This window comes from Micropterus salmoides, unplaced genomic scaffold (assembly GCF_014851395.1).
Source record: "Micropterus salmoides isolate LMB-PRFRI ecotype aquatic unplaced genomic scaffold, ASM1485139v1 Ms_hic_scaffold_13, whole genome shotgun sequence".
In the NCBI taxonomy this organism is placed as follows: domain Eukaryota; kingdom Metazoa; phylum Chordata; class Actinopteri; order Centrarchiformes; family Centrarchidae; genus Micropterus; species Micropterus salmoides.
In genome coordinates, this window is record NW_024040374.1 from 26,269,801 (window position 1) to 26,289,041 (window position 19,241).

The window sequence follows — 19,241 nt, forward strand, 5'->3', positions numbered from 1 at the left end:
GTTCTTTATCTCGCAGAGTTTGTCTGACTGAGAGGAATAGCTGAGTGATAGAAATGATCATGAAGACGTGTCATGTGTTTTTAAACGGTCCCATCAGAATAGAATCTCAAAAGAAAGCATGGCTACTTTTGGTTTTTCCGATACTTTGGCTTTGTCCCCCCCCCCCTCTTGAAATGCATGTCGTCAGATTCTCCTGCTCTGTGCTGCTGTGTGTGTCCCCTCTCTGTGTGGGTGTACTGCAGTGGTTACAGCATCTCCCAAGACCAAGACATGACTTGGAAAAACAGAGGCTGCTGTCACAAGACTGCGTGACAAACCAAACATTCAGACAGTATTCAGAGTCAGATCTGTGAGATCTCTCTCTGTGGAGGTCAGGAGTAAACTCCCTCTGACGTCACAAAGTTTCCCATCTTTCCCATAACCTCCCCTATTTTTACAGCAGTTTTGACTAAATCTAAAATACAGTAGAATAAACTGGATGTGCCTATTTTTGATATGTGTTTGTATTGTTTCAATGCTTCTGATTTATTCTCATCCTGTTTCCTCCATCAGTCATCATCAATTTAAAACCTGACAGCAAAAGGCGTGACTGCCTGGTCTGAGTATTTGCAAGTGCAGTTAGTGTCTGGACATTTATTTACCTTTAACAAACACTTAAAGCAGGAGCAGGTGGGGAGCGTGCTTCTGTTTGCCATGGCCTTGTGCACATGGCACCCAGTCACCATGCTACTCAATGTAGTATATGTGTAGTTATTTGTTATATGTCGGGAATATGTGGGACTTTATTGTGGCACTCATCTGTGGTCTAGTAGTAGGGGTCGTGATCTGAAGTGATTAGGTGATTCATTGATTTGCCCAGTGGTTCCCTAGCTGTGGTCGGGAAGCCACAAAGGGGTCACAAGATGAATCTAATAAGGGGTCAGGAGATGATCAGCAAGTTAAGAAAGAAGAACATAAACGTTCTGTTGCATAAACTTATGTGTACTTTGGGAGATGACTGATTGTTTTTTCTTTGGGAACCACGGAAATCTGAGTTTTGGACTGTTGATTGGAAACAAGGCATTTGAAGACATCACCTCTGTCTCTTAGGAAGTTTTAGATTTTAGTGAGAGATATCCTTTCCTACATTTGTGGATAATATCCCAGTCTGAGAGTTGTGTCACAAATAAAGCCTAGGAAGAAATGGTAAATGGTAAATTCAGTCATTTAGATCAGCCTACATGCAAATCAAAAAATAACGTTGCATGTTTAGAATTTGACAAAAATGTGTGAAATGCAAAGGGAGTTTATTGAATTTTAGGCATTGTTGAAGTCTTTTGACCAAAAAGAACATATTTTGACAATTTATTATTAGCATTAGAACACAGAGGGCACGTGCAGCTAGTATCTTTATAGAAATCGTTGGTAAGCCACTCAGATAAAGGCTTTATCGAGTATTTTGAGAAAGTGGGAGTACCTCTGTGTTTCCTACTAATTTAAATTCTCAGCATGTGTCTCAGTGCTGGTGGCGTTTGGCCTGAAGTTAATGCCTTTGCAACCAAACTGAGGTTAAGATCTGGTGATGTGAGTTTGTCCTGAGTGCCTGCATGCAGAGAGGAGAGCTGCTGTCTCCTGAGGAATGTGGTGCAGAATGCCTCAGCTACTCTCTCCGGGCCGTCCCTTCATTGTATGCATACTTCGCCAGTCTGCATCGTGAGCATACTGTGGTGGAAGGGGTCACTGCCACTGGACCCCCCTTTTGTCTGCGCCAATTGATGGTGATGGTTCACAGCTCGCTGATATCTGGAGATTAGTAGTGTTAGTGATGTATCCACACGGCTAAAAAAATCATTACACTTTGGCAGTCCTTTATTGTTGATGTTGAATCCCAGCCAATTCAAACTTTAAAGAAGGAGGTTTAAGAACAGATTTATTAAGATCACTTTTTAAAAATAGGTTTAAAGAGTTTGCCCTTGTATTTGTATTCAGTTAAATGAAAAGCATGTAGGCTAACCGGTCGCTAACTGTGTGTTGACTGTGTAAACGTGTAACTCTGGGCACCACACACACTGGTTAGTCTAAAATCTGTCAAGGAAGAAAGTGTCCGGTTTCACAATGTACGCTAAATAACACACCTGGAGCGTATGTTGCCATGTTGTATTTATGTATGTTTACATGTGTATATTGTATATTTATCTAACCATATAGATCTGACACTTAGCAAAACTAAATTTTATATGGGCACACAACTTTGCCACCCTCCAAAGGCACAGAGCCGTAAATACACAAAATATGATGCTCAAGAAAAAAGGCTTCAAAACATAAATATATGAAATGTTTTACTTTACAATTTAATACAATTTGGTAATATAGCTTTAACAAACCAAATCGTGAATTCCACTGGAGTCAAAAGCTGAGACAGTGGTTACTGCTGCCCGGCCAGGCTAGTGGACTTTTTGGCAGCACTAGTTTAGCAGGTTTTTTTTCTCCTTAACTGGATATAGCTGCTGTCTTACATATGTGGGATAATAAATGACATTACAAGATGTTAGCTCAAAGATTGAGTGAGTACTTTTAGCTTTAGTCAACGCTAGCCCTTGTTAACTCCCATTAGCTTTGACAGGAAATGTCTCTCTTTTGATTTAATGTGCAGTTGAGACCTCACAGACTAGGTTTTTGTTGTGACTGTATAGATAACATCCTGTTACTGGTCTCAATAAAACTTTATACTAAATGTGTTTTAGCTTCATAGGGCATTTGTAGCCAGTGCGTTGTCGGTTTGTCCGGGTTCAGTCATTGAGAATATTAGTGCGTGAAAAGTCTCCAGGCTTGAAACACAGTTTATTAAGACTGCACTCTTTGACAATTTGTTATTTCCTCAGCTTTCCTTCAGAATTATCAACTGTTTGGTCTCCTGACCACCCGGACTGATCTGCTCCTTGCCTGAGGAGCACTGAACTTAACACCTTTTGTAACCTTGTAAAATGCACAAGCTTATAAATCCGACAATCATTTCAAGCCAGATAAAGCTCTGCCTCTATTGGTGAACCTGCAGTATCCTTTAATTGTGTTCTTTTTATGTATACAACAGCTGAAAGTTTGGCGTTGAGTGCTCTATTAAGTTTTTAAAAACATACATACTGATAATACTAACACACATTCAAAGATTTGGCTTTAGTAATGTATCCATTTGATATGAACAGTTTATAAAAATCGTATGTCGCAGCAAATAATTGTTACCTAATAAAGCAGTTAGACGCATAAAAATTTGTGATATTGGCCTGCACAAACAATTTAAGTGCATCATAGAAATGTATGAACATACCCTGTCTGTATTTATTCCTCATTGATTGTTTTTGTGTGTGCTGTGAAACTAGAGGTTTTTTTTGTGGTTTTGAAATGATCACCCTGGATAATTGTTAAAAGAGCAACAGGTAATACTTTGGTCCAAAACATAAGACTAGAACAAGGTGCACTTGTGCTTAAGGGTGCTGGGTTAGAGAATATTCTTTAGTATGAATGTTTACTTTTTGCTTCTTTCCCCTTGATTTACATTGATCGCCTTTTATAAACATGATTAATGGCGCAGAGCTCCCTATAGGCCCGTTAATGCTAAAAAGAAAAAATACATAACAAACAAAAAAACCGACTTCTGTAAGACTATGTACAATGCAATTAACATAGATACTGTAATGTAATGTTGTTGTTTCTTAAGCTGATATTAAAGTGCACATGCGCATTCCTTGGGGTTTCTATTGCACTGAATAGATTTTAAATCATTTCAGGATCACCAAACCGCTGACGTTTGCCGACTGTGTTGGAGATGAACTGCCTCTCGGGTGGGAGGAAGTTTATGACCAGCAAGTGGGAGTTTACTACATCGACCACATCAACAGTAAGTACATTCCCACTTGTCTCCAAGCACTGAATGAATTTAAGAAATGTACATAAACACAGAGCTCACTGACAGCTGAGGCTTTTGTGTCTCAAATAAGGTACCACAGGACCTTCTTGCTTTTCTGATTAATATTATCACGTCTTTATAGGATTATGTGCTTTTAAGTCACTTGTGTTGTGTCCTGTTGTCAGAGACCACCCAGATTGAGAACCCGCGGACCCAGTGGCGACAGGAGCAGGAGCGCATGCTGAAGGAGTACCTTGTGGTGGCCCAGGAGGCCCTCAAAGCCAAGAAGGAGATGTACCTGGTCAAGCAGCAGCGTCTGGAGCTGGCTCAGCAGGAAATGTTGCTCTTCCACGAGCTCTCTGAGGACAACCGCTCCATCACCAGCAGTAAGGCAACACTAAATCGTCATGCTTACTCTCCTGCCACTCAACCCCGTGTTTTATGATTAAAAAAAATATGCCCGCATGGAAAGAAAAGGATGAGAGATGTGTGAACTGGAGGGCTCCCTGACAACAAAAAACCTGACCTGAGCTGACATAATTATGTTGGCTGGACATGCTATATTGCTGATGTCCCTTCAGGAACTGGTGGGGGTGCAGATCTATAGAAGATCTTTCAAATCCCCATTCCTGGTTCACCCAGCCGCCCTTTTAACCACTTCCACCCAGTTTAACCTCCGACTCTAGCCAGCTGTCACGCACAAAGCGTCCAGGGGGGCGTCCACAGAGAGCAAAGGCTGTGAGACGACACCGGCTCCTCCTTCAACTCTTAGCTTTACAAGTTAACTTCAAAATCATCCCTATCAACTAACTGCTGTGTCCTTTGTTTTTCTGTGTTCACAGCGCTATCCGGCTCGTCCTCAAACGCGAAATACGATCCTGACCAAATAAAAGTGGAAATAGCTTGTAGGCGAGAGCGGGTAAGTCATTATCTTAGGAGAACAATGGCTGAGGGGCCCTTTTGGGCAGAAAAGGGGGCTGGGGTGTGGCCCCTACAGGATACTGTGGCTCTGGCCCGGGGCCTCAAGAGGATGAGGATGAGATCATCATCAAAAGGTCAGGCAGAGGCTAGGTCATTGACTCACAGGTCCAAGTTGGACATTTCTCTGAGATCAGTCACATGGGTGAGGGTGTTTCCTGGATCGGGGACATTTTAACCTCAAGTGTTGTACTGAAAAGATGAGGACCACGTAATTTTAATGTTCCAATACAAATTCCAGTCAGAGATTATTCATTGAATTAATGTTGTTAACTGTAAAAATTCAAAGAGAGCTGTTGTTGTGCAAATGTACATATTTGACGTATATGTTTTTGAGGATTGTATGACACAGTAATGTTACGATTGTCCCTTATCAACTAATGATGACCAGTTGTTAAGTTTCCTGATCGACTTGCCATTCCCCGGCTACACCCACAAATTAACATGTGTCAAAGGGATTTATGGCCAGTCATGTTTCCAATAAAAATCACTGCCCAATATTTTTTTATTTCTGTAAATGTCACTGTAATCTTTAGTGAACGTTGTTCATTTTAGGGCTGGCTGAAATCAATATTAATTTCTTGGTCCCCAGAGGATGAATAACTTGATACACTGGCTTTTGATTTAGCGCCATCATCAGTTCAAAATTTCAGTTTCTCCAAGATTTTAGTTCATGACCTACCTGTAAAACTATTCCCATCAGCCTCAACTTAACTTTGAGTTTAGTGCTAATAAACTAATGTTCGCGTGCTAACATGCTAAACTAGAAAACTAAAGACGGGGACCATGGTAGACATTACCTATTCCATTGTCATTGGGAGCATGTTTCTTATAGCTTGGAATCGTTATTTAATTCACAGACTATTTATGATCATGTCATCACAATGCACTTCTACTGAGTGCACTTCTAAGTAGTACTGGGCTTTCATAATGTTGGCGGACAAGAAGGTAGTGACACAAAAACAAAAAACAAAAAAACTGTCAAAATCAAAGCAGCAGAGGCTGAGATATCCTGATTTTCAATCCGTAGTCTGGGTAAAGCCCCTAAAAACACTGGATGCTACATATAATATACCATAATGCAACTCAGCAGCACCGTTCATCAGATCTTCCCTGCCTGGTAAATCATCAGGGTTATAGATCTCAAGCTTGAAAGCCACAGAAGACATTATACAACTGATATTAATGTGTAAAGAGTGCCCCTTTAAAGTTGATATATGACCACATTAAATTATTACAGACAACATTCACAGTTATAATCTTAAGTATTTTTCCAAAACTAAGCCCTAATCAGACATCCTTTTCAGGAGAGAAAGCCTAAGTACATGAACCACTGTGCGTGCAGATGTGCGCGCATACACACGCGTGCACGTGTGTGTCTGTATAAACACAGCAGAGCATTCCTGTATGTGAATAGTCATGACGAGGCAGTTTTAGCCGGTGTTGGTGGTGAGAGAAGCCCATTGTGTGCCATGGTAACCGGGTGCTTGGCCTTGTGTCATCAGCTCTCCAGACTGAAGCAGGAGCTGGCCCAGGTGAAGCAAGAGCTGCAGTATAAGGAAATGGGAGTGGAGACCCTGCAAGAGTGAGTGTTCCTCTGCCTCTGTGTCCCAGGCCCACCCTTCCTCCCACGGCCACCCTTCTCCTTCCTACAACACTCGGCCCTGCTGCTCCCCACCCAGCGCCCTTTTCCCTTTTTCCCTTGTCCTCTATCTTCAACTTCACACACACCACAAACTCGCTTTCACCTCTTTTTCCTCTCTGCATGTCCCCTTGTGTTCAAACTAAATATTTCACAGCAGGATTTCATATTCAGAATATCCCTTTTTCATTTCTGGTTCTCTTTAACATCACAATAATAGTTATAAAAATAGAATTACATTATTAAACATTATTCAGTTCAACTACATCGGAAAGGGTGCAACAAACACTTTGACTCATGTAGAAAATGAGAGGATTTTCAAAGAACAAGAAGGAGGATACTCTTCCTTGGCTTGTGTTTTAGAGGCAGTTTCCCATTTTCCTTTAGTTTGTGTTGGTATTTAAACACATACACATAGTGTCTGTTGTGCTGGAAACATTTCTGAGCAGTCCCAAATTTCATGTTAGAAGTAGAAGCTCCACCTCTCGGGAGAGGAAAAAAAAAGAGAGCGTTTGAGAAAAGGCAAATGGAGGGAGTTTTTGATGGAAAAGGGGACTCCACCTCAGGAAGAGGATGCACCAGTGGAGTGCAGGGAGCCAAGGCTCAGCCTGGAGAGGAAGTTCCTCCATGTAGAGGGGAGGACGGGGGGAGAGAGAGAGAGAGAGAGAGAGAGGGAGGAAGGGGGGTGTGCTTGAGAGCATTTTCAAAAACACAGGGATATCTGGCAGCAAATTCCTCTGCACTTCCTGAGTCCTGGCAGAGTCCCTTATCTCTTAGATAATACACAACTCGAGTGATTCCCACAATAGCCAGGAGAATACACAGCTTGCAGAAAACATGGACACATCCTCCTCTTGAGTTTTTGCCTGTATGTATGTATGTATGTATGTGTGTGTGTGTGTGTGTGTGTGTGTGTGTGTTTACGTGCTCGTATACGTGTTTGTGCCTTTGTTTGCCTGTGCTTGTGTGTGCGTCCGATTGTTTCTTTTGCCCAGTAGGGTTGAGCCCAGGAGGAACCCTACGGCTGTTTTGTTTTCCCAGTCTCAGCTGTTGTCAGCAATGTAGCTAATTGTTCTCTACGCCATGTCGCCTCAGATAAAGTAAACAAACAGCTTCTGACGTAGAAAATGACCCCCTCATCACTACCCGCCTGAAAGGAGTTAGAGTCAGGAGTTTATCTCTTTTGGACAGTTTGGCGTACAAGTATCTTTTTCTGCTCATCTGTATTCTGCCTTATCTTGACAAATTTCCCAAATGTTCAGACACTACACGTGTTTTCCCTGTGCAGGTGGTTTTAAGGACTTAATCAACCTACAACCTATTGCTTAAGAATATGTGAGCATATTAGCTTCTCTGCAGTACACAGGGTGCGGGGGGGTGTCAGTACAGGCAGGCACTGAGGGGTGGTAGTGCCTTTTTTTTTTTTTTTTGCTAAGCATATAAACTCCCAGGCCCTGCCAATGGGGTGGGGGGGAACAAAGCGGAGCTTGTTTTGGGAGGAAGGGCAGGGTCGGGTGGATGAACAGTACCTGCTGTTGAAGGAGAGTGAAGGAAGCGGGCTGTGGTGAGAGCGGGGGCCACGTGCCAGCCCCAGTGATGCAGGAGGCACCGTGCCGTACTCCTCCAGCTCCCAGCCAGCAAACCAACCAAACCCCCTCCTCAAACCACACTGAAGAATACCATTCTCTTCAAAGCAGAAGAGCAGATTTGTTTTATTCATCATGTGTTGGCAGGGATTCTGGATCAGTCTGTTTTTGTTATTTTATAAGCTACAGAGATGTTAATCAAACAGTCTGTGGAAGGATATTTTTCTCTTTAAATATTAAGTGTCTTGAGTAGCTTGTAGCTATGATTTCCCCCTTCAAAGAGGGAGTCTTTTACAATACAGCACTTTAAAGGCTGAAACAATATCTCAGCATGCGAAAACAAACAGAGATTAGCATTTACACTGGCCCGTCACATGCAGTGTCAGTATTTCATAACTGACCACAGTCTAAAAAAAAAACACTTGAGTGGATGTGAATGTTCCCTCCCACGCAAAAATACTTCAGATGTTCATCTGATGATTTTCTTTGTGACTTATTTTCCACTGAGCTGTTTCCAACATTAAGCCCCCACCCTGTCGCTAGTAAGTGAGCGAGAAATGTCATTCTTAATTTGAAACTACTTGATCGTTGTGTATGATGGTGTGTTCACTGTTATAATAGTTTTTTTTTCTGCTATACCTTTTTAGCTAAGAAATTTCTCTAGGATTGGAAAAAAGTAAATAACATTACAACTAAGCTCTTATTGACGCCACATGATCATAGTTTCGTGCTTCGACACATTTTTTACCAGTTTTCTCTTCCTTCCCCCACATTTTATGTATTTTTCCCGACACGTCACAAAGTAAGTCAAAAACGTATCTGCCGTGCTAAAGGAACATCATCAAAATGTAATAACTTCCCCACAATTATGTTATAAAATGTTATAGCAAATTCCCAAATCTGCTAATCCATTGTAGCACATCCACTTCTAATATTGAACCTTATTGAAGCCCAGAACTGACAAAATGTGTTTTTATCAACTGATTGGAGGAAGATCCATAGAACTCAACCTAGATAAGAATAAAATACAGATTCTAACAAAAGGAAAAGCAAGACAAAATAAACTAAGGAAAGAAAGGGGAGGAGGGAGGAAAACACGTTGGCAAATGAACAGACTGTGGACTATAATATTGCTTGATTAACACTCGGGTGTGACTCTTTCTTGCTATCTCAGTCCCCAAAACAAAAGGACATCAAGCAGTTTTTAATACCTGAGTGTCAAAACTCAGTGCCCAAGCAGGCATCTTGACATCTTGTGTCCGTGTCGCAGGATTGACAGGAAGATGTCCTGCAGTCAGACAAACTACAAGCTGGACGAGGCTCAAGCCATCTTCAACGAGCTGCGTAGCATCAAGAAGGCCATCAGCACAGGCGAGAAGGAGAGGCAGGACCTCATCCAGGTATCTGATGTACCTCTTCTTCTTGTTGGAGTATTCTTTGCTGACCTCTAGTGTCTGTTAATCTCTTCTGTTGTGCTGCTTCTCATCATTGTCTTTAAATAATGGACATTTCCAGACACATGAATCACCGCCACCCTTGAGTTTGTCAGCAAAGCAAAAAATGTAATTGAGTATCTAATGAATAATAGATGATGATTCAGTCTGATTGTCGGGCCACATTTGCAGAGGCATTTCCTGGCAGTGTCACAATCTATTTCTGAACACATACTGAAGTCAATGGACACACCTTTAAATGCTTAAATAATTTGAAATGAGAAACATGGCTTTGACTATTTACTTTGTGATTTTTGGTCACATTTTAATGTTTTTTTTTTTACAACAATTATCAGTGAGATATTGGTCAAATCTCATTATATTATTATGGAAATGATTCCATGTTTTTGATCTGTTTTGTCGCTGATCGGTATTTCTTCCCACAGAGCCTGGCGAAGCTGACACTGAACTTCCAAAGCAGCTTGTCTATCGGCGACTCGGCCAGCGAGGTGCCGAACAGCATTGGAACCGTGGGTTACTCGTGCAATCTGCAGCAGTACTGTGACACTGGCTGTCAGACGGACATCATGGGAGAGGTATGAGACACTGCTACTCCTCCCTGTCTCCCCCTGAAACAAAGGTCTTCAGACTGTGAGGGACAGTAGAAGGGGCTGTGCGGATATAGAGACATGAGTCGTGGGCCACAATTAGCATCAACATTTTTAGGGCTGCACGATTTGGAGAAAAAGTATTTTGTATTTTATATTGCGACTATTGTGGACAATATTGCAATTCAATTATAATGGAACAACTGGTACTATGGGTCTGCTTGCTTGATTATCAAGGAAAATGCACAAAATACTGACATTTTGAAATGTGTTGTTCTCAACTTGAAGAAAGTTAAACAATATTTATAAGAATAACTAGTCAAACAGATTTAAAACAGAACAAGGGGAGCGTGTTGCTCTACAGAGGAGGTGGCTAGAAGCAGCACATATTAGCATCCTGGCACAGGACCCTGGAGGAGGAACTGTACCAGAGTGTATGAAATAAATTAGTATAATGTTTAGTTAATAGTATACTGCTAGTATAACAATAATATGTTAAATACTACATTCATTATAATCTCATATAATAGTATACTTTTTACCACTAATTGAATATTATATCCAGTTACAGCTGTTTAATTTCTGTGGGTTGTTTTTATTCATTAAATCCTTGTGCAGGATAAAGGCTCCACATTGGTCTCTAATTTGTTAATGCTAAGTCCTAACTTGTCAATAATCTTATATTGTTCAACATTGTAAAGTTTGCTGTAGTACGTGAAACTTTTTTTAATGTCCCACCCCATCCATGCTGTGATTGGTCAGTTGAGAAAAGTGACTGAGAAGAACAACTAAGGGCACCAATACAGCTAACGTTAATTAGCCAGCGAGCCAAACCCAAACCTTCCTCATCTTCTCCCAGTTTTCTTCTGTCATACCTCTTCAGCTGCTGCTGACGTCTCTCTGTCAAAGAGCGGTGGCGAGTCCGACTATGTTTTAAACAATTAGCAGCTTGGCAGGGAGGGGGGTTACTGTAGGTTGTTGTCTTAAGTTACTGGCACACTGCTCTTAAATCATATTTCTCATTGCACAGGTTTATCTGTTTTAGGGGCACATGCGAGAGCCCGGTGTAGGCGGAGATAATGAGCAGACTGCAGGGCACACAGAGAATACAGTGTCACACACACCTTTTCTGTTTTGCGGTTATGTAATCGCACATGACGACATTGCGATTGCGATTAGATTAATCGTGCAGCCCTAAACATCTCAGTCAAATCTGAACACACAGACCTGACACATATTTTTTTATTTCAGCGACAGACTACTTATAAGAACTTGCCAAAGAATCATTAACACTAACCCATGTCTTCAGTATCACAGTAATCCAGGGATAGGGTGTGTACATCCATGGGTACATTGCAAACAGGAACTGCTAATAGCTAATTCGGCATACTTTTGATTTGTCTAATTTTCAAAAAAAAGTTAAAAAATAAAGGGTTCAAGTGGGAGTTCATGGGGATGTTGTTGATACACTTTATTTGTTTATTCATATATTTGGATGTCCATTAGCTGCCACTAATGCAGCAGCTTCCTGTGGTCCACATGCAACAAAGACAAAATATACATAAAATACAACAAACATAACATCCAACATACAAATTATACATACAGTACATCTAAAAAAGAGACCTACAATGCTTTATAAAAAAGTATCACTGTGTGTATAAATGTTCCCGCAAACTACTGTCAACCAAAAAGCATCCACACAATAATACAACAAGCCATTCACCTCGGCTCATCAATGTTTGAATTATTGTTAAGTAGTTTTTTAGTAGTCTTTTAAAACTGGCCTTACAGCGTGCTCACACAATAAAAACTGGTAAGGTATTCCACATTTTGATGGCTGTATACATTACAGATCTGCACACCACATCAGTCCTGGGTATTTGCATGACTAGATAATCCTTAGTAGCCTGCTGAGTATAGTAAGTATGTTGGTTTCTCACATACTTTATTTTTGAGTAAAGGCAAGTTGGTTATTTTCTTTAACAAATATTCCTAAAGAATTTAATAATGTTGCATACCGTCCTCTCTTCCACTCTAAGCCAGGAGAGGCATGCACACGGTCTGGGCTCAGCCTGACACCAGATGAGCAGGCCAGTGCGAGTCTTTCTTTAGAGCTATTTGTAGCTGAAACAGATCTTTTTTTTTGGCCCGACTTGACCAAACAGTAATCAAGGTGGGATAAAACTAATGCCTGTAAGAACAGCTTTCTAATGGCAGATGTAAGAAAAAGGGAATATTTTTCTCCCATGTTAACTGTCTATCTAGTGTGACAGCAAGCAAATTTACCTCTTAAACCTGTTCATTGTTTGAGGCTTTGAGTGACAGGCAGGATTGATGATCGCTGTTAGTGGCATGTCTAGCCCTGAGCAAGATACTTTTGTTTTTTGCGACATTTAAGACAAGTCTGTTTTCACAAATCCAGCTCACTACTAGTTGTAATTCAGATTGAAGTGTGTTTCTTAATTTTATTTATATGAGTTGATGCAAAATGAATAGTTGGATCATCTGCGAATAAAGCAGCACTACAGTTAATTCAAAACATAAGGCAAGTCATTAGTAAATATAGAGAAGTGAAACTCTTTGAAAACCTCTGCCGTAAAAGAATGATCAGCTGACTAATGGCAAATATTCTGATCACACTTGTTCCTGTAAGCCATGTCTCTATCGCTATGTATATTTCAATCCTTTTATTTGTCATTTTTTCAGTATGGTTCCCAAGATTCCTCGCATTTAGTGGACAAAGTGAGAGTCAACTGGCAGTACGAGGAAGCCAAGAAAAAGTAAGTATGTCTGGTTTGTTTATCAGTCGTAGTATACTATGACGCCGGCATGCAGCCCTGACTCACAGGCCCCGTAGGCCCGATCCTCAGGGCCTGTGCGTTGTACAGTGGGAGGGCATGTTATGAATAGTATTTGCGCACGGTGGCTGTGGCTACTGAGCGACGTCTGGCCAGCGGAATGAGCTGGGTGGTCACATTCTTCTCTGGCCACGCTGCTGCTGACTGTGTGCTGCCTTTGTGAGCGCAGCCGGAGAGAGCACTGCCCACCGCCTGCCTCGGTGTACACCCTGCTCCTCCGCAAGGTGGTTTAATATACACACTGTTTAGTTAAATATATCCCAGCTCACCTTATAGCACTAAATTATACGTTGGCAAAATCAACATTGACAAAAGCCTGCATTTCTGTTAGCTTATGAATTCAGCACAAGTATGTCCGTGTGTTATCTAATTATTAATGCACCTCTGCTTGGACTGTGTATGTTCCAGCAGTGTGATGAAAGCTGCAGCAGAGTCACTGTGTTATTACGCTGGCTCCATGCACACTTTTTTTAAACAAGATTCATGTTGCTGTGGTGACCCAGCAACAGCAATGCCAACCATGACATCAGGGAGGGAGGGCGAGAGAAAGGAGACCTGTGGAAACTTGCATGCTCTGTCACTGAGTCACTCTGTCTGAAATCCAGCACACATAAACACAGTTATTTCATCAGAGCTGAGGACTCTGAGATCCCACTTAAGTCTGTCTGAATAAATGTGTTGGTGATACACACCTGTAAGACCACTAGCTGATGCAGCGTTGTGGCTCGGGTAGAAATTACTTTGCTGAACGCTGTCATTATAGTCGCAGCATGAACTGTCTGCTGGGCTCAAATATGTGGTCTTATATGCAGCTGGTTCTGCCATATAGCTATAAACACGTGTGCAGAGTACACAAAGGCAGTGCTGAACACTGCAGGTAACTCAGTCAACTCTCATACAAATATTAACAAGTAGCCATGTAGGAAATTGACTTCACGAATGTAGAGTCAAAAGAATGGCCTAATTTCAAGATTAATTTTCATGTAAAATCATGTTTTTTTATGCCAGTGTACCAACATAAACCCTAATTATTACAGCTTTAAATATTTAGATTTTTTGGGAAATACAATTATTTGCTGGGATATTGTGAAGTGTGTGATGTGAGCTGAGGGAGAGGGCTGCAAGAGAAACAATGCGGGATAATGTTTCTTTTTAATAAATATATACAGTGGGTACGGAAAGTATTCAGACCCCTTTAAATTTTTCACTCTTTGCAGCCATTTTCCAAAAATCAAAAAAGTTAATTTTATTTCTCAGTATTGTACACTCAGCACCCCATCTTGACAGAAAAAAAAAACAGAAATGTAGAAATTTTTGCAAATTTATTAAAGAAAAACTGAAATATCACATGGTCATAAGTATTCAGACCCTTTGCTCAGTATTTAGTAGAAGCACCCTTTTGATCTAATACAGCCATGAGTCGTTTTGGGAAAGATGCAACAAGTTTTTCACATCTGGATTTGGGTATCCTCTGCCATTCCTCCTTGCAGATCCTCTCCAGTTCTGTCAGGTTGGATGGTAAACGTTGGTGGACAGCCATTTTCAGGTCTCTCCAGAGATGCTCAATTGGGTTTAAGTCAGGGCTCTGGCTGGGCCATTCAAGAACAGCCACGGAGTTGTTGTGAAGCCACTCCTTCGTTATTTTAGCGGTGCGCTTAGGGTCATTGTCTTGTTGGAAGGTAAACCTTCGGCCCAGTCTGAGGTCCAGAGCACTCTGGAAAAGGTTTTCGTCCAGGATATCTCTGTACTTGGCCGCATTCATCTTTCCCTCGATTGCAACCAGTCGTCCTGTCCCTGCAGCTGAAAAACACCCCCACAGCATGATGCTGCCACCACCATGCTTCACTGTTGAGACTGTATTGGACAGGTGATGAGCAGTGCCTGGTTTTCTCCACACATACCGCTTAGAATTAAGGCCAAAAAGTTCTATCTTGGTCTCATCAGACCAGAGGATCTTATTTATCACCATCTTGGAGTCCTTCAGGTGTTTTTTAGCAAACTCCATGCGGGCTTTCATGTGTCTTGCACTGAGGAGAGGCTTCCGTCGGGCCACTCTGCCATAAAGCCCCGACTGGTGGCTTGCTGCAGTGATGGTTGACTTACTACAACTTTCTCCCATCTCCCGACTGCATCTCTGGAGCTCAGCCACAGTGACCTTTGGGTTCTTCTTTACCTCTCTCACCAAGGCTCTTCTCCCCCGATAGCTCAGTTTGGCCGGACGGCCAGCTCTAGGAAGGGTTCTGGTCGTCCCAAACATCTTCCATTTTGGATTATGGAGGCCACTGTGCTCTTAGGAACCTTAAGTGCAGCAGAAATTTTTTTGTAACCTTGGCCAGATCTGTGCCTTGCCACAATTCTGTCTCTGAGCTCTTCAGGCAGTTCCTTTGACCTCATGATTGTCATTTGCTCTGACATGCACTGTGAGCTGTAAGGTCTTATATAGACAGGTGTGTGGCTTTCCTAATCAAGTCCAATCAGTATAATCAAACACAGCTGGACTCAAATGAAGGCGTAGAACCATCTCAAGGATGATCAGAAGAAATAGACAGCACCTGAGTTAAATATGAGTGTCACGGCAAAGGGTCTGAATACTTATGACCATGTGATATTTCAGTTTTTCTTTTTTAATAAATTTGCAAAAATTTCTACATTTCAGTTTTTTTCTGTCAAGATGGGGTGCTGAGTGTACATTACTGAGAAATAAAATGAACTTTTTTGATTTTTGGAAAATGGCTGCAATGAAACAAAGAGTGAAAAATTTAAAGGGGTCTGAATACTTTCCGTACCCACTGTGTGTGTATATATATATATATATATATATATATATATATATATATATATATATATATATATATATATATATATATATATATATATATATATATATATATATATATATATATATATATATATATTCACTGAGAGTGACACATCTGGCTTCAGCAAGGCTATGCGTTTCGCACTACATTGTTCTGTCCTCGCTGTCTCAGGGTGCAGACTATACAGCACCAGCTAGCACAGCTGGACAGTGAGAGCTGGTCGGGACGGGCTGAGGCGGACCGCGACCGGGACTTCATGCAGCTCCTGCGCGAGAAGGAGGCCCTCCTGCAGGAGATCATCCTCATCAGCAAGCAGCAGCACACTCCAGAGACGCTGCTGCAGCTGGAGGAGGAGCGCTCCAGGCTGGAGGAGGAGGTGCAGAGGGCCCACAGCTCCCAGAGCCAGGGAGCCAATCAGAGGTGAGAAAGATGAGTCTCTCAGTACAAGTACTAGGACTGTACAAACTAGAAATGCAACTAACAGTAGCCCATAAAACATAAATGTTTTTCTAACTGGGAAGTTTGTTGGGACAGTTTTATTGTTATTTATTTATGTTTGTGTGCTACCGACATGGTCTATCCTATGAGACCTCTTCTGCCCAATCATCTCATCTACAACAAATATAGCTTTATTATGATTTTGATATGTAAATATGGAAGCCAGTTGGTTTCACATGAATCTAATGCTGCATGGACAGGCCACATATCTTCACCATGCTAAACTGATTAGTTGGAACACTGTAGTCCCTTTTGCATACTGCACTGATTGTAAGCATTTTAAAGTATGTGGTTTGTTCACACTGGAAAGTTAATTAATTATGCTGACAGTATGCATACTATAAACCCTTGATTTTTGGCTGCTGTTCATGTATTGACAGTTTCTAAAGTCACAGTTTATGTTTATTTCTTGTGGAGTATTTTAAAGATTAGTAAAATGTCTCCTTGTGTGTTCACTATGGGGGCATCTTAGTATTGCAGTCATGCTTTTTGTATTGGAGGGTGAATTGGGTGCCACTATAGCCTAGTTTATCCTGCTTTCTGATGTGGACCTGCTGGCTGCTTGATTTTAGAGTGGAGTAAAGATTCATACATCATTGTTTTGGTTTTTAGGATAGAACAGATATTGCCCTGCAGTATTACCACTCAGTCAAGGACCTGGTGGTGACCAAGTGCTCATTTAACTTGTTTTAACCTAACTGAATTTCTTTTACTTCAATGTGCACCTCATGACAGGATCCTGCAGCAGGAGAAGAGGAACGTTCTGCTGAGACAGCTGGAGGAGGCAACACGCATCACCACCTACCTTCACTCCCAGCTGAAGAGGTGTGGCACACACTCATTCTTCAAGTTTTTAGTTGCTCTTCAGTGCACCTCTGTGTCTTTTCTTATGTGTCTCTTATGTTCTTTATCTCCAGCCTGTCGGCTAGCTCTCTGACGGTGTCGTCCAGCAGCAGCCGCGGGTCTCTAGCCTCTAGTCGGGGCTCCCTGGCGTCCAGCCGAGGCTCCCTCAGCTCCATCAGTTTTAGTGACATCTACGGTCTCCCCCAGTACGAGCGTCACGATGGGGCTGGCGAGCCGCTCGACCCCCACCTACGTTACCTGCTGGCTCCAGAGACCTTGTCCAGAGACTGCTCCATGTTCACTTCCGACCCCCTGACCCAGAGCAAAACCAAACGCTCCCACGACACCCCGCAGTCCCTGGCTTCCCTCTCCTCCCGCTCCTCTCTCTCCTCCCTGTCGCCACCCAGCTCTCCCATGGACACACCCTACCACTCTGCCCCTCAGGACTGCCCTCTCACCCAGATGACGGAGGAATACATGGAGCAGGCAGGCCGCGGCCTGTTAGAGGGGCTGCGGGCCCAGTCGCAACCCCTGTCACACACTGCCATGGTGAGCAGCGAAGATTCGGTCGGCCACACCGCCATGCATCAGCTGGACAGCAAGAGTCACAGAGACAGCGGGGTCCAGGGGGCTTTCACTTCCACAGGCAAGTAAAAGAGGTGTGATCCTTGTCCCAAAGAATGAGGACTACCTGATGATTAAATGGGTTTCTTTTCCACTTTAGGAGTGACTCTGAGGGGAAACAGTGGCAACAGAAGTGGCAGGAGGGCCAGGAGAGTCTCTGCAGGTGTCTCTGAGGATGCTCTGGCCACAGACAGCGGTGTGTTCGAGGCCTGGGGCAGAAGGTGAGAGGAGATCCACCCTCACAACTGCGGAAACAGAACATAAACCCCCAGCTCTCTGGTGCAACTGCGCTTCCTAGTGACGGAGGAGAAAACTGCAACGCTCAAAATACATACCACTTTCAGCTTTGACAGTTGTTGTATTTGTATCCTCTTGTCCAAGTGGGATTTAATGCCATCACACAGTGTCGACATCAGTGTCTGCACAAAAAAAAAAAAGCAAGCACAGAAATATAATTTTTGAATCTTACAAATGTATGTTAAAATCGGAATCATCTTAAAATGATGTATTAATATCACACTCACATAGAAATTGCTCATAATAGCATCATGGTGTTTTGGGTCACTGGACTATGTTCAGACGATTATACAGAATGTTTGTGTCCAGTGAGAGAGGAACACAGTTTATTTATTCCTTCGTCGTTCCTCCAACAGGGCAGAGGAGTCTGATGAGATGTCATACATCAAAGAGCTGAGCTCTGTGAGCGAGCCCACCCAGATCCAACTGGGACTTCTGTGAGTAAACTGTTAGTGTGGACTGTACGTGGGTGGCATGGCTACTCTGTGTTAGTATTTAACTCCGTATTCCACTTTCCTCTAAACAGGTGGGAGTCCAGTTCTCAGTGTCTCCGGCTACATCTGCTGCAGCTCAAGAATTTGAACAGGTCCATTGTGAGGGACGGCTATAAAGTGTAAGAACTTTCAGCTCTCATGATTAAAGGAATAGTTTGACAGTTCGCCTTCATGTCGAGAGTTGGATGAGAAGATACCAACTCTGTGTGTTAAATATTAAGCAAGGAGATGGTTTGTTTAGCTTAGCACAAAGAATGGGAACAAGGGGAAACAGTTAGCCTGCCTCTGTCCAAAGGTGAACCGACCTCTGTCTCTCAACACTGTTGGAAGATTTCCACTCAATGTATTTGTTGGGGCAGGTAAAAGGTTTTTGGCGACTTGTGATAATTTGGGCAAATCTTTGCATCATTTGGGTTTTTCCAAATAAAAAGTGAGGATACATTCTAATAAATTAATACATTCTCAGTTAAATAGTTCATATATACACTACATACTATACATCAGATGGCAAAACAATCCTCTAAATGGAAATAAAAATTTGAAATAGGCTCTGATTTGACTACTTTTTTAGCTTGCTTGTTTAGATCCTGTAAAACCACAGGTTGGGATTTTTTATACTTCAGCTTTTGTATTTTTTAAACAAACAAGATATAACGTGTTTATTTAGTGAGCTTT

General features: G+C 42.1%; 1 protein-coding gene across 2 annotated transcripts in view; it reads left to right on the forward strand.

The window, feature by feature from the left end:
* The window catches only part of wwc3 (WWC family member 3), a 33,844-nt gene that overhangs the window by 8,105 nt on the left and 6,498 nt on the right, over positions 1–19,241 (forward strand). For both annotated transcript variants that reach the window (XM_038716597.1, XM_038716598.1), the window contains exons 2-14: positions 3,765–3,874; positions 4,069–4,269; positions 4,726–4,802; positions 6,367–6,446; positions 9,360–9,489; positions 9,969–10,118; positions 12,840–12,913; positions 15,982–16,230; positions 17,044–17,133; positions 17,226–17,797; positions 17,876–17,996; positions 18,429–18,509; positions 18,599–18,685. In XM_038716597.1, coding sequence (XP_038572525.1) covers positions 3,765–3,874; positions 4,069–4,269; positions 4,726–4,802; positions 6,367–6,446; positions 9,360–9,489; positions 9,969–10,118; positions 12,840–12,913; positions 15,982–16,230; positions 17,044–17,133; positions 17,226–17,797; positions 17,876–17,996; positions 18,429–18,509; positions 18,599–18,685 — 2,022 coding nt within the window. The remainder of the gene's footprint in view (positions 1–3,764; positions 3,875–4,068; positions 4,270–4,725; positions 4,803–6,366; positions 6,447–9,359; positions 9,490–9,968; positions 10,119–12,839; positions 12,914–15,981; positions 16,231–17,043; positions 17,134–17,225; positions 17,798–17,875; positions 17,997–18,428; positions 18,510–18,598; positions 18,686–19,241) is intronic.